The sequence below is a fragment of the Lepisma saccharinum genome, chromosome 14, assembly GCF_977018435.1.
Source record: "Lepisma saccharinum chromosome 14, izLepSacc3.1, whole genome shotgun sequence".
Classification (NCBI taxonomy): Eukaryota; Metazoa; Arthropoda; class Insecta; order Zygentoma; family Lepismatidae; genus Lepisma; species Lepisma saccharinum.
In genome coordinates this window covers 41,676,415-41,692,217 of record NC_139242.1, presented here as the reverse complement: position 1 = coordinate 41,692,217, position 15,803 = coordinate 41,676,415, and the positions used below count along the sequence as shown (strand labels likewise).

Genomic DNA, 15,803 nt, shown 5'->3' with positions numbered 1-15,803 from the left:
CTTCCGGTTCCGTCTTTTTTCTTACATCGAAGATGCAGCGTTAGACTGCGAAAATTATAATTTTTCCACTGTCTGGTGAGTGTTTCCTTTCTCCTTCTTAGATATATATAAAATGGCGTAGGAGACAGTAAACACCACAATTGAAGAAAAGTTCGATATTTTGAGGTCATGACCTCATTTTCACAGTAGGTAGAAAGTATGGAGTACAAAAGTGAAAATGAGGTCATGACCTCGAAATATCGACTTTTTCTTCAATTGTGGTAAGTGTTTACTGTCTCCTACGCCATTTTTGTTTATCCGCCTTTCTGGCACTCTTTCTCATTCCATCCCTTATATATATATATATATACAAATGATGAAGGAGACAGTAAACACTTACCACACGAAGAGAAATAGTTCTATATTTCGCGATATATGTCACATTTTCAAAGTAGAAGATAGATAGATCGGCGTCACATGGAGTAGATCCACAGAATACTGACCGTAGCGTCTCTACGGTCAGTGTTGCCAGAAACAGTTGATAGAGAACAAAAAGTACTTTAACCAGTGTTTACTGTAAGGTGGGTGGGTAGTTTCGGGGAGGAGAGGAAAGGTTACTGATTGGCTAGGTTGAGTCCGGGGGGGTATAGTGGCGTGCATGCCTGCTATGTAGGCCCTTTCCCATCGCCTGCGGAAAGATGTGTCAGAGTGGGGGTTAAAAGATGGATGATGGCAACATGGAAACAGTTATTGAAGGTGGTGTTATGGCTGTTGGTGTGGATGGCAACTGTGAAATCCAAGTTTTGGGTGGAGGAATGGTGATTATTGATCCTTAGGTTCAAGGGGGTGGAGGTTTTGCCTAAGTAGAAGTTGCTGCAGATTTGGCAGATGAGGGTGTAAATCAGGTTGGATGAGTGGCAGGTGCCCTTAGGGTGAAGGGTGAACTCACCTGCCACTGTGGGGATCAGGAGGGTGGGGGAGGTGATAAATATGGGGCAGGTCTTGCATCTGGGTTTGTTGCACCTGTGAGCTGGGGGGAGTGGTGTGGAAGGGGTGGTAGTGTTTCAGACCAAGATGTTTTGGAGATTGGGGGGCGACGGAAGACGACCCTCAGTTTATCCCGAAAGATGTCCCTGGTGTCAGGATCACTGTGCAGGATGGGGAGGAGAGAGTGGAGGGTATGTCTGATTTTCGTAATGTGGGGGTGGTATTGGGTAATCAGAGTTGGAGGGTTGGTTTTGGGTTGTTTGGTGCGGTTGTGGGAGGTGGCTCTAGTGATTTGTTTGTTGATGAGGGTGGAGGGGGATGAGTTGAGGTGCTGGCCTCTGAGAGCAAGGGTAAATGGGATGGCTTTTTTGGTGTGGTAGGGGTGTGAGCTGGAGTAGTGGAGATACTGGAGGTGGTTGGTCTGTTTTTGATGTGTATGGAAGTTTCCAAGTGGTCTCCCGCAATGTGGATGTCCACATCTAGGAAGGTCACTTGGTCTTTGGAGTGGAACCAGGTGAATTTGAGGGTAGTAAAGTCATTCAGTTGGTTTACGAATGTAGTGAGGGAGGGTTTGCCATGTGTCCAGAGGAGGAGAATGTCATCTATGAATCTTAGCCAGAGTCAAGGAATTCCTGTTCCAGCCTGCCCATGAACAGGTTGGCATAAGAGGGGGCCATGCGGGTACCAAAACTCCTCTTCCCACTACAATCTAACCCCAGCCCAGCACCAAGTCCTCCGGTCCCTCTGCAACAACCCGGACATGCCAACCTGTTCATGGGCAGGCTGGAACAGGAATTCCTTGACTCCCAGCAACTGAAACCACTCCTCTGGCTAAGATATATATATATATATATAAAGTGAAAGAGGAGAGAGGAAGCACTCACCGGACACAGAAAAAATTCAAATTTTCGTGATGGTATGTCACATCTTCAGGAGTAGAAAGACGTTGTAGAACTTAGTATATATATATGAATTTCCGGTTCCGTCTCTTTCTCCTCACACCCATGATGCTACGAAGTTAGTGAAAATTTTGAATTTTTCTACTGTCCGGTGAGTGTTTCCTTTTACCTTCTTTGATTTTTACTTAGCCCTTTTGGCCCTCCTTGCTTTTATCCATTATATATATACACATTACATTATATTTTGTGTATTACGTATACATCTGTATGTGTGTTCTACTTTGTACCTAAACAATAATTGCATCTGCCTGTGATCTGCATGAGTGTTCCATGGGACTCCCGAAAAGTATTTAATTATATGGGGGATTTAATTCAAACCAATACTTTCTATCACTGATATTATACGTATTGTTAGGCCAAATTTTATCTATAGTTTTAAATATTAAATATGGAATGTGTTGAACTATAATGTAATGATTAGTGACACTAAATTATAACATTTTTATATTGTGTGTTAATTTCTTTATTAATCGTTACATTAGTTTCTGTGCCTTGGTAGCCACTGGGGTAAGATCCATCTTCTGGACCACCTTGGGCACAGTGTTGGCAACAAAGAACTTAAAGTTCACACGGTTATTGTGAACCAGATCAGCATTGATGACAATGGAGATTTCCTGGCAAGCTGTTCTTATGATGGAAAGGTAATTCCTCAATTTGATGTAACTTGTCCATGTACAATTTGTTGGAATGCGCACATACATGTGTACTTTTTAATAGAGATGATATGAAAGGGAGTATTCTCTTGTACAAATCAGAATCAAAGCAGTGTTACTTGTGGCAGAAATTTATTTGCCTACTGACTTTGGTGATTCTCTACTACCATAAATGGTAACAGTAACGTATATACAGGGTCTGTATTTTAAGTAATGAGAATAAATCCAGAAAACAAAATTTATTACAGATATCGCTACAAACCTTTAGTAGTCTTCAAAGTATGTCCCTTGAGCGTCAACACACTTCTGCAGGCGAGTTTTCCACGCGTCGTACGCTCCCTGAAAGTCAGCAACTGGGACAGCCTTCAGAGCACGCGTGCAAGCCGTTTTGACCGCATCCAGGGTTCCGTGGTGGTGTCCTTTGAGGGCTGTTTTCATGAGAAAGAGGAAAAAATCTGCAGGGGCAAGGTCGGGGCTGTAGGGAGGCTGAGGAATCGTTCTGATGCCAGATTTCGTCAGGAACTCTCTAACCACGAAGCACGTGTGACATGGCGCATTCTCATGATGGAGCTTCCAATCGGCGCCAATTTCTGGTCGCACTCGGTTGACCCGTCTCTTCAACCTTTTTAACACCCACACGTAAAAGGAGCCATTGACTGTTTGTCCTGCAGGCACAAATTCCGCGTGGACCACACCTTTCTTGTCGAAAAACACAATCAGCAATGCTTTGATTCTGGACTTGGACATGCATGCCTTTTTTGGTCGAGGGGACTGCAGAGTGTGCCATGCGGTGCTCTGTCTTCAATTCGTTCCAAAAGATCTTGCGACACGACCGCGTGGTTGTGCAATTGCTCGTTCGTCAAAACTTTCGGGACGAGCTTGGAAATTTTTCATCCCAAGACCCTCGGTGATGATTTTGTGAACAACCATTCTATCGAGTCCTAGCGTATCCGCGATAAACTGCACACCGACACGCCTGTCCGCGTTCAGCAAATCTCGCACACGTTGTTCGTTGACTGGTTCTTGAAGTTGACGGGCGCCCTGCACGGGGTTTGCCCTCCACGCTCTCCCGGCCATCTTTGAACATTTTGTGCCACCGAAACACTTGCGCTCGTGATAAACTGTCACTACCGTACGCTTGCCGAATCATTTCCAGCGTTGCTGCACCAAATTTTCAAAGGCGCACACAAAATTTGATCGCGTACCGCTGTTCCATGCTTTGCTGGATTTTGCTCTTGCACACACTACTTTGCAGACATCCACGCCACGAGTGATGATGCCTCAACGGACGCCAGCAGGCAACTGCCGCTTGGAGCGCTTTCAAGGTCACACCCCCTCCTACCGACTCCAACCGGTCCCAGCGCGCTCTGACGTCTAGTCGCGGCAGAAAAAAAATATTCTCATTACTTAAAATACAGACCCTGTATTGCAGATTTAGATCATTGTTGGTGAATATTTTCATGTTGTTCACTAGACGTCGTTTGCACTGCTAAAAGTGATTTTGTAAAACTGCCTCAATGCCTACATTTCACCCTTACACTGTGCCATAGAACTGAATTTAGAAAAATAAATGAGAGAATAATTTGCACTACTTGTGTACTATCGTTACTGTATGTGACTTTTCTTTCTCTGATATGTGCTTCCTACCCATACTTGGGACTTAACCTCTAGCTATTTACTAGTTTACCAAATGAGAAATCACAAGAAATGCGAGGCCCTATATTGATCTACTAGGTTACCACTTATTATGACCTTGAAGAATCATTATCATTTCTTAAAGAAGTCCACTTTGTTAGCATTCAAAGATGTTAAAAAGGTACACTTCTAGTTGTTAAACTTAGGGTAGATATTGTGTTGCATATTAGAGTCTTGTGTGTGATTTTCATCCTCCTTAGCTTAATCATATGAATGATAGTAAATGGTGATGTGATGAAATTACAATAGTAAATGGTGATGTGATGAAATATTCAAAAGAACCACCTCAGTGGATATCTTCCTTGAATTTTAACTGGGCCCAGCAGCAGCAGTTTGTGTTGTTAAACATAATTTTATTTATTTACTTACTGTGATGTACTGAATTGTTTTGAATCATTGTATTACATTCAGTATGGTGTAAAACTTATCCAGGTCTAGCCAGACCCTTTGGCCGAGTGGTTAGCACATCGTGCTGTGACGAAGAGTCCTAGGTTCGAATCCCACTCGGGCTTGGTTGTTTGTGAATGTCCATTCATCAATTTCATCACTCATCCCCATCTTCGCAAATTAGCCAAGAGGCACAAAATGCGAAGTAAAATAAACTAAATCAATCAATCAATTATCCAGGTCTATTACCAGCATATGAAGTCCTGCCTTTGAAACCACATGTTTAACATGAAACAATTTTTTTTAAAATAATTTTTGTGTAATTAACTCTCATAAACGTACTTTTAATTTTTCCGCGTAAATTTCTTTCGTGATCAATTTCACCACCCATCTGGTGGCTTCGTCAGGCGTGACGAAGCTGTAAGTTGTAAGCTACTGATGATCACGTAACAATAAAACCACAAAAAATATTGTATCATGCCTGACGAAGCCACCAGATGGGTGGCGAAATCGATCAGGAAGGAAATTTACGCAGAAAAAGGAAAAGTAAGTTTATCAGAGTTAATTATCTATCTTCGCGTAACCGCCAAACAGTTATCTTTAGATGCAATAATTTTTGTGGTTTTATTGTTACATGATCATCGATAGCTTCAAGGTTTCATTGCATGAAAGACAGAATGGTTCTTGTTTTTTGCAGAATGATGCTGCATTGTTATTTTTTCTGAAAATATTGAATAGGCTACAGACAAGGTAGCACTTGATATTCTTTGTCATCAGTATGTTTACCACCAAAATGCAACGACCAGTTTTCTAAGTGTAGTGTTTTCTTCATTTCGTCTTGAAGTTCAACAACTTCTTTAATGGTGGACCTGTAAATACCAGATTGTGAAGGTGTCTCAATGTCGATCTCATCTTGAGATAACTGTCGGCAAATGGTTGTTGCTTTGCTGATTGATAACTTTGAATATTTTACTGATTTGGTTTTGTTATACTTCTTCCTTGTCCTTGTAGACTGTTCATCTGAATTTTTGTACTCTTCATATTCACTCTCAGTCTCTGATGTTTCGGAAGTTGACGTAGTAGTAGTTGTTGTTGCTGCTGCTGCTGCTGTTGAAGTAGGCTGCAAGGACATTTTTTTTCTTTTGGATGGATAGATAGTTTTGGAACTAGCAGGCTTCCAAGTTGTATAACCAACATATCCTTTGATTTCGATATGAAAATGATAACCTTATGTCCTCACTGCTCAGTCATTCACCATTTTCTTTTGTGATGTCAAAAACTTCATTCAATTGATTATATTTTCCTCGTTTTACACATTCATTGTAGGTGTTCAACACCTTATTCAGTTTTGCATCTACAACTTGAATTGATAAGATTGGGAAATTTAATTTCTTTTGCCATAAACTTGTTACTTCTTACGCGATTTCCTTTACACGTTCTTTCATGGATGCTCCAAGGAACAGATAGCAACCAACAATTTGTATTTTGAGTGATATCCTGCTGTAGTTTTCCGGTGATTGCTCTTCTAGTGGAACAATTATTTTTTTCCTATGTAATTCTTGAAATCATACTAGATTCTGCATCCACATCATCTTGTTTTTTTCAATGGTAGAAGCACTTTTCTTACAAGACATTATGATTACAAATGATACTTGGCGATTGGAATTATTGCGGAATAGTTCGTACTTCAACAAAATAATGGCTAAGTGCACAATTATACACGACACGTCACACTGCGATGTCACAAAATGACACTACACAGCTTCAGTTTTTTAAGTTCCTTTGTTCCGCAACGTGGCACGCGAATAATGTTTGCCGAATATAGTCTACACAACAGTGCTCTTTTTCTTCCATTTCAAGTCACAGTCACATCCACTACTGAGCCGCCTTATGTTGTATTTTTCCTTCTTGCTGCGGGGCATCTCCTCTTTATTCTCAGATGTCCTGCTATTGGTTGGCACGCTCCAACGTTTGTGCCAGCACTGCCTGCTGGCATCTTCCAATACTACATTAAGACCACTCTGACTTGTCTGCCAGCAAGAGGGCATTATTAATCAGAACAGAGATCTTTCAGAAAAATAATACCGCTGCTCAATCGGGAAACTTATATATACTCTAAAACAACGATTGTATCAGAAAGTTCAAGAGACTTCTACGAAGTTCTAGAAAGTTTGATAAAGTTCTAGAAGACTCCAGAAAGTTCTATAACAACCAGAACATTCTAGAAAGTTCCAGAAGGTTCAATAAAGTTCTAGACGGCTCAATAAAGTTCTAGAAGGCTCCAGAAAGTCATAGTGCTGCTACTTGCAAAATTCATATACTACTTATATATACGATTTTAGAAATTTTTTGTTGGTCATGACTTTTTTACAAAACTAAACAGAATTAAACCCTTTTTCATTAACTTCGAACAAAAATTCATCGATTTATGACACAGGAAATCAATTATTCTACAAGAAATCATAACCCTAATGCGCATACACTCTTTTTTTTTCTGGTTCATCAGATTTTTTAAACACTGTTAATTATGTAGAAGGCTATTGTATTCATATGAGAGCAATATTTCAAAATGAAATTTGAGAAGAAATATAGTTTACTGGGTTTTTTTTGCAGGTAATCATTTACGGTCTCTACACAACTGAGAACAATGTAAGCATGGAAGTAGGGAGATTGGTCAAGTCAATTGCAATCGATCCGGATTATTATAAATCAAGCTCAGGAAGACGTTTCATTACTGGTAAGTGTTACATATTGTTAAATTAGGAGATTGTTGATTTTTTAAGCATTTCCATTTATTTCAGTCAAGTGCTTTACTTTTTTGCTGTGCTTGACAGTGCACTCCCTTGTATGTACATGCACTCTAATTAGAGTTGAGTTGCTAGTGCCTCTACCATAGGTGTAACTAGCGTGGGGACTGCCAAACCCCCCCCCCCCCCTTTCCTCCCCGGTGGGGGTCTGAGACGTGATTACGACTCAAACTCGCTACTTTGAAAGACAAATTAAATAAAAATAGAAGTCTGGAAATGGGCTTCTTACTTAAACCCTGGTCTATCTTGAGCACACTCATTTCGACTTGAACTGATTCTCCAGTTACAAGATCAAGTGCATTCCCTTTGTGTATGAGACCAAATTTGGCGTTCTTCCGCATGGGTCACATTAGCCAAGGAATGGTTTGTGCCGATTAATGAACAAAGCAGTTTCCGGTTCGAGGATTCTTTGGCAAATCATAACTTCTTTCTTCAATCTTGGTTGACTAAGCTCTCTTTTGCGACCCCCGCAGATCCAAAAGGTCATTGGCCATTGAAAAGAACTTGTGTCAAGTATAATTCTTGGAATTACAAGTTCCTGGCACCGAAAGCGACAGCATGCAGGAAGATCACTTTACTGAAGTCTGTCAATAAGTTTTACTTCTCTCCTTTTCATTTACATTTTTTCTGTGTTAATGGACATATTGGTGCGTTGAGGCTAGTGGCAGAGTAATTCCTAATTCGGTCCTGCAGTTCTTGTAGGTTTCGTACCTTTGGGCCAGAATACACAATTTCTTTCACATAACCCCAGGGATAAAAGTCCAGAGGGGTAACATCAGGCGAGCGTGGTGGCCAGGAAATTGGCCCATCACGGCCTATCCAACAATCAGGAAATTCCCTATCAAGATACTCCCTCACTTGTAGGCTCCAATGTGGCGGGGCACCATCTAGTTGGAATATCACTGTAGGTTGTAAATGACGTAATTGGGGAACTGCAAAGTTTTCGTGCATATCTAGGAACACATTTCCATTTATTATTGGCTCCACGAAAAAAATGGGCCTATGACTTCATTATGCGTTAAAGCACACTAAACATTCAATTTGGGACTGTCTCGGACATGTTCCACATACTCATGAGGATTCTCAGAACATTGTGTCTGTTAACACAACCAGACAAGTAAAAAGTTGCTTCATCTGAGAAAATAATGGTTGATAGAAAGTTCGGGTCATCATCAATCTTGAGCAGAATGCCAATTGCAAAATTTTGTCTTTGTGGCTTGTCATTTGGCTTAAGTTCTTGCAACAACTGCAACTTATACACACGGAAACGTAATCGTTTATGTACCACATTGTGCACATTTGACCTGGGAATTCCCAGCAGCCTGCTCGCTGTCCATATTGACTTACGTGGACCATGTGAAACAATCTCTTATCGACTGCACATGTTCACGTGACATTTGTGGTTTACCACCACTGTGAGGATTCATCACACTCCCTGTAGATTAAAATTGTTCCTTCCATGCCTTGATGGTGTTACGTGATGGAGGATCCTTCTGGTAAAAATGGCAAAAGTTTCGTTGCACTTGCACAACAATGTTTGTCTCTGCATACCACCATACACATTGCGCTCTTTCACGTACTGACACCATTTTGGTTTCAGTGATGCCAGCGACGACACCGTTAGTCGTTCAAGTATGAACAATTGCGAAACGAAACTCTCAAATGTATACTTCCTTTGCAATCCATTGTTAAAAACAAGTTTGCAAACAAAGTTATAACTGTTTAAGAACTGTCAGTCCCATTCCGGACACCCTGTATATTCACCCAGGCAACGTGGGTTTTGTGCCATGTTATATATTTTCAGTTTTAATTACGAAAAATAATAGCTTTATTTCTAAAATACTTTAGTCCTTACTTAATACTAAATTAAAGAACAGTTATTATAGGTATGTTTATATTTAATACCTGCACAGTGACTACAAATAACAGTTATCTCTTAGCTAAAATTGCCACAAGATTTTCAAATATGCTTATTATGTTAGCTGCAGCAGCTTCAAATATATATTGTCAACAAGAAATGCAAATCTTTTCAAAATAAATAACCATGTAACCGGCGGAGGCAGTTGGGTTCCCCCTTTAAACTGTAGGTCCAGTCCCAATTAGTCTTTCTGTGCATAAAATGGAATTAAAAATAAACAAATAAATATGTAATCAGAAACAAGAGTTTGGTGCTAATCAAGGTAGAAGCTCCAGTTTGACATTGCGCCTCCCCCTTAAAGATGGCCCCGAGCTGTCGCTCGACCTTTAAGATGCTGCCACGGCATGCAAAGCAAGGAGATAAGAAATCAACAATCACTCGAAATCCTGCCTCTTTGCATGGGCGTGCCTTTCAACCGGTCACCATATAATCGTTAATGTGAATGAAATGTATACGATGCACGGAGCAATGAACATTTCATTATCATGTGGTTGAGTAAGAGGTACCAACCAACTTTGAACTTTGCATAACTTCCAGGATAATTAGACTTCACAAAAATGCCGTGTGACATTTTTGCGGACCCTGCAATAGACCAAAATGCTGGAAAAGTATCTGCCGGTTAATAAAATTCAACCAATACTTTCCGATACCGATACATTGGCATCGTTATCAAATCAGCCCTAAATATATCAATGGGTATTTACGAAATCTAAGACTGACATGCTAGAAATGCAATTCTATTATATTTTTCTAATTACAATATCTATAAACCTAAATATCCAATCACAGTCATAGAATGTAATGTAATGTTCAAGGTCAAGGCATGAACACACAGTCATATTGAGTGGCTCAGAAGTAAAACTTGTTCAAAATTGAGTTAATATCGGATTCAGTTGCTGCACAGTCTCCAGCTGTTATACAACAGTGAATGAAGTTCATTCAGTAGCCGGTGATGGTCAGAAAGCACGGGATCATCTAGGTAACCCATAAGCCACAATGTAATGGACAAACTTTCACCTCCATTTTTCTCTATTTCATACTTTTGTGGGTTATCAAGTTTTACTCCTGAGCTGTTCAATTAATAAACTGTAATACTAACACAAGTTGACAGAAATCAACACAGTTAATACAAGAAACATTAACAGTTATTCTAATTTTTCACAAACGTGTAGGTCACATCATCATAATAGGTAAAGCAAAGTACTAAAAAAAATATATTGCATGGAAGTAACATGCTGTTTGTGAAGTCCCTTCATATCTTTATGGTTCATAGTGAAATGTTTCATTCTTTTGTACCTTTCAAAGCATTTGCAAATATTTTTCTTAACTCTGACTACAGATGTTCTGCTTTAAATGAAAACAGATTACTGTGAATTAATATATTTATATGCAGTTACATTTTATCTTTCCACAGAACATGTTCGATAGTAAAGTAAAGTGCTCCCCTGTGCTTTACACCAAGGCATGAAGGCATATAGGGAGTGTGGAATTATGGACCCACACCACACCCCTGACTGCCTTTATGCCCCAGAGTTTCCTCCAGGTACCCACTTTATTCAACACTGGGTGGGCACTGGAGCTGCTTCAACAGGTGGAAAAAATCCCAGTTCTTCCCTTTTCGGGGATTGAACCCGGGTCTCTTGCATGACATTATTTTACAAATATACAAAGACGTAGAGAGAGATAGGTTTGTGAAAGAAGCCTGTTTTCATGTTTTCATTATTTGAAAATCTTGTTTTATTGATAATATGAACAAATTTTGCAACCACTCAATTGTTAATAAATTATACATATGTATTTAAAAAAATGTGATTCATTCCTCAAGCATTTTTCTGAAGCTTCCTTTTGTTATCAGGTGATGAACGTTTGGTTTTACATGAGAAGACCTTGTTTTCTCGACTAAGGCAGACTGTATTATACGAGGCAGAGGGGTCGGTTCAAAATATCAGATGGAAAGACCATTTTGTTGCTTGGGCTAGTGACATCGGTGTTCGAGTGTATGATATGAATGCCCGCTGCTCACTGGGATTGATAAAGTGGAATAGAAATCTGCAGTAAGTAGGTTATAATATATATTTTTATAGTTCGAGTAAAGTAATTTCCACTAGAATTTTTTATGTTTGTATTGTAATCTTGTTATGTTTATTTGTTCATTCTTCATATAATAGTAGTTTTGTAAGCATGATGCAAAAATCAGTTTGACAAATTGTCACTATAACTCATTCTTTAAAAAAGGAATTTTTAGTTAACCTATCTTCTTTATATTTTGTAGAAATTTAAGTATCATGGCCAGGACTCGAACCCAAGTCTCAGGCAAACTTTGCCATTGCTCTACCAACTGAACTACCAAGCCATTCCTGGTTTTGCCTGATTCTTCTCTTCTACTGTTTTACTTGTGTAGAATTGTATTTGTCATTGCTACCGTAATGGTCTGTTGCTTTGATTGATTGATTGATTTGTTGTTTTAAGTCCACTTTATGCACAGTAAGGCTAATTGGGACTGGACCTACAGTTTAAAGTGGGATCCGAACCACTATGTGCCTCCAGCGGGTATCGAACCCGGGACCCCTGGATTACAAGGCGACGACGCTACCACTGCGCCATCGGGGAGGCCCATAATGGTCTGTTGCCTTTGAAACACTGATAACATCATTGGTTCCCAAGTTCTTCCCAGCATGGAGCTGCTGTGTATTATTTTTTGCTTTGGCACACAAAGGAGATGCAGAAATTGAAATTGAAGCAAAAAGTTCAGTCTTGTCAGAGACTCAAACCTAGGTCCCTGCCAGACCATGCCATTGCTGTTATCAATTCAGCTACTGAACCAGCTCTGATTATTTCGGATTTTTCGCTTCCACTCTTGTACCGGTGTGGAAGTCCTAGTTGAGCCTGCATGTTTTGCCTAAATTTCTACATACTACATCTTCTGTGCCTGCCAATCCTAAGGTAATATTATCTCCTTTAAAGATGTTCATTTTTATGGCATGCTTTTTGGTATGTACGAGGGAAAGTGAATACATAAGTCGCAAAATGAAATATCTTCAAATTGCTGCAATGTGAAATTGTTTTATGAATATCAGTCGTTGCACTGATTCTTTCCGCAACTGTCGGTGTAGGTGGCAGCACCACCGTGTATCGTATACGGTGCTAGTAGTCACGTTCTTGTGCAGCGGTGAGTCATTCGAGTGCCAAGTGGGTAAGAAGAAGTTCAAGGTCACCCAGTCAGCACGGAAGGTCATGGTCACCGTGTTTTAGTACAGTAAAGGCATCCTACTCATGGAATTTCTGCCCCAGGGTCTATAACGACCCTGCGTGGTTGCCATTTACTAATGGACCCTGCGTGGTCGCCATTTACTAATAGACCCTGTGTGGTCATCACTAACATATTATTAGACCCTCATGGTCACAATATTCCGGATATTAACATGTCAGTTGAAAGAGTTGAGCGGAATGTCCCTGCGAGGCATATGCTTTCAGTTTTAAAACCAACTTGTTCTTTAAAACGTTAACAATTGTCATTTACATTGTTATACCCATTGTTTAGTAATGCAGAGTCCTGTGCGATTCATTATTAATTGTATTGTCTTAATGCACACAGTTTTTGGTAACACGTGCATCTAGTGATTTTTCCACTAGTGTTTTCTCAATATCAAACCATGATAATTCTCAGTATGAAGTTTGCAACATGTAAACAAAAAGTGAGTTGGCAACGCATACTCTTAGAATTTTCGACGCCCATGCGCCACCATGAGTATAAAGCCAGCGCAGCTAGGCCGGGAGCTCAGTTGGATCCCTGATGTCAACTGGTACACATCCAGGGCGAACCGGCCTCACAACCAGAAGCCTAGCAGTCAACCCAGAACGAAGGACGAAGAAGAAAGAAGAAGAGCCTAGCAGCAACCTATCTACCAGGTCTTGCTACTTCGGCTGATTGGTACTCAGGTTCTACCTGCCCGGCTTGACTGGGAGTGCCCGGGACCATCCTTCTTAACCTGCCGTCCCTGTATAGGAGGCATCAGTTGGCTTGCCAATTTCCAGCTGATGCCAGTGGTATCGTGGCATCCTTTGATCCTTTACTTAACGCCCGCTATTCGGAAGCATCAAACCAGTTAGTGACCAGGGGGTGCCGTTTCTCTTACGTCCCGCTTGTTAGGGCTGCCAATTGGCTACGGCCAGTTCCCTGTGCATCCTACTTTCTCTTACAGGGGAACCCGTGACGTCATCAGCGACCAAGGCTCTAAATAAAAATAGGTCCCCATACTCCCCCCCCCCCCCGGTGCCTCACTGCGAGGAATAAATTGAATGTTTCCTCCCCCCCTTATCTCTTCAAGACCATAAGCGGTGCAGGTAAATGCACGTGTGTGGTACAGGTAAATGCATGTGTGTGATACAAGTAAATGCACGTAAGGGTTACAGGTAAAGACACGTGTGCTAACAGACATTCTTATGTTGAGTTTATAATAAACAAATATATACAGGGTGGCTCAAAAAGTCATTTAACCCATCCGCTTACCATTTAAGTGCAGCTTCAGAATCTATAAAATACCATTTAATTTTCCTCTCCGCTCGCTGATTCTGCAGTGCTGAATTTAAATGTTAATTTCTCCTAATATATTTACCATATCCACATGAAATTCTCTAGTAGTGTAAAACATAGAGTATAGTAAATGGAAAAAGAAATATAATGGAATTACAAGTTGAAAAAACTTACCTAATAGTGATGTTTGGTGTGATATGGCTTGAAGCATTCAGGCATATGTAGTGCAACCTTGCACTTCTCACATTCCCATCTACTGGTGGACTTCTTGTTGTGGGCTGAACAAACTTTACGCTGCCTTGATGGGTTTTGTTTAACAGAATTTGAAGGGATCTGCTGAGGAAAATGAGCCCAGTTGGCACTCAGAAGTCTTAGGGGGTTATCATTTGACGGCCATCCTCTTCGTGCGTATTCAGGTAGTTCAAGTTCCTGAAACATCTGTTCCACCACTAACAGCCTGAACTCATTGTACTTCAGATTTTTCACATGTGCAATCTTTCTGTACATGACATAAGAATTATACAGTGTCAAGTCCAGCATGTAGAAAAATATCTTCTTATAGGCCTTTAGGTAACGGCGCATAATTGGGAATGAGGCTAGTTGCTGGTCCATCTTGTCCACCCCACCCATACCCTTGTTGTACTCAATAACAGCTTTTGGCTTTTGTATAGGCTGATTTGTCTTTCTGTCTACTTTGTGTGTGTTAGTCATGTAAATATCATCATGCATTGTAGACAACATTGATACTGCTCTACGGTCCATCCACTTATGGCAATCATCTTGTGGCTGTACATTGCAGTTGCTTCACCTTTCTTTAGTTGCAGAGTTTTTAATTCTTTAGGAATTTTTTTCCTGTTGAGACGAACTGTACCCAATATGTTTGTATCTGCAGCTAACAACTTTTCACAAAGTGTTGGGGAGTTGTACCAGTTGTCTACGTACAATGTGTAACTTTTGTGAAGCAAAGGTACAATTATTTCATGCTCATGAAATTTCTCTTGGGAGACTTTTTTACCTGTATATATTTGAAACTCGCAGCAGTAACCACTGGAAGACTTGCATACTTTATAATATTTTATGCCGAATCTAGCTCTCTTGCTGGGATTGTATTGTACAAACGAAAGCCTACCTCTGCATTTGACCAAACTCTCATCGATAGCGATGTCTTGTTCTGGAGTGTACATTTGATGAAATTTATTATTTAGGTACTCCATGGGTTTCCTAATCTTTTCTAATTTATCTCCAGGGTGAATATCATCATTATTTACAAAATGTAAAAAGCCCATAATCAACAAATACCTTTTGTAAGGCATTACACTTGCAAAAAATGGTGTTTCAGTAAACTTTCTGGTGCTCCAGTAGCTTTGTAAACTTTCTTTCTTTACCTGCGACTGAAGAATACACAAACAAAAAAATGCCTATCTCATCAGGAGTTGTTGCAAACCATTTTGCATCAATACTATTTGAGCCTCACCATTTTCATCAAAATGTATATTGTTGTTGGCATAAGAGTTTATCTCGGAGCAAACACTTTCCCAAAAATTGTCTTTGAGGAATTTTTTTAGCACCTCTCATGCAGAAGGAGAAGCCCCTAAGGATCGCAAAACAACACAATTTACACCAGGTGTACCTGTAAATGGTATTTTCTTAGGTGCATCGTTGGGTGTACAGGTTTCTGACCATTTCCATTCGTCTTCTTTCTGTTTCTTGGCAACAGGTGTCACACCGCCCTCACTTTCACCACACTCCCCATCACTTTCACCCTCTCCACTTTCACTGAAACTGGAAGACTGTGATTCACTCTCATCATCATCACTAAATAAATCCACATTTTCCTCTTCATCCATGTCAAAAAGCAAGTTTTCAATTGCCGCATCAGGAACC

General features: G+C 40.3%; 1 protein-coding gene across 1 annotated transcript in view; it reads left to right on the top strand.

Annotated features, from left to right (window-relative positions):
- lt (vacuolar protein sorting-associated protein light) overlaps window positions 1-15,803 on the top strand; it is a 67,416-nt gene that overhangs the window by 6,954 nt on the left and 44,659 nt on the right. The window contains exons 3-5 of the mRNA XM_083135438.1: window positions 2,408-2,566; window positions 7,274-7,397; window positions 11,241-11,439. Of these exons, the coding sequence (XP_082991564.1) occupies window positions 2,408-2,566; window positions 7,274-7,397; window positions 11,241-11,439 (482 nt within the window). The remainder of the gene's footprint in view (window positions 1-2,407; window positions 2,567-7,273; window positions 7,398-11,240; window positions 11,440-15,803) is intronic.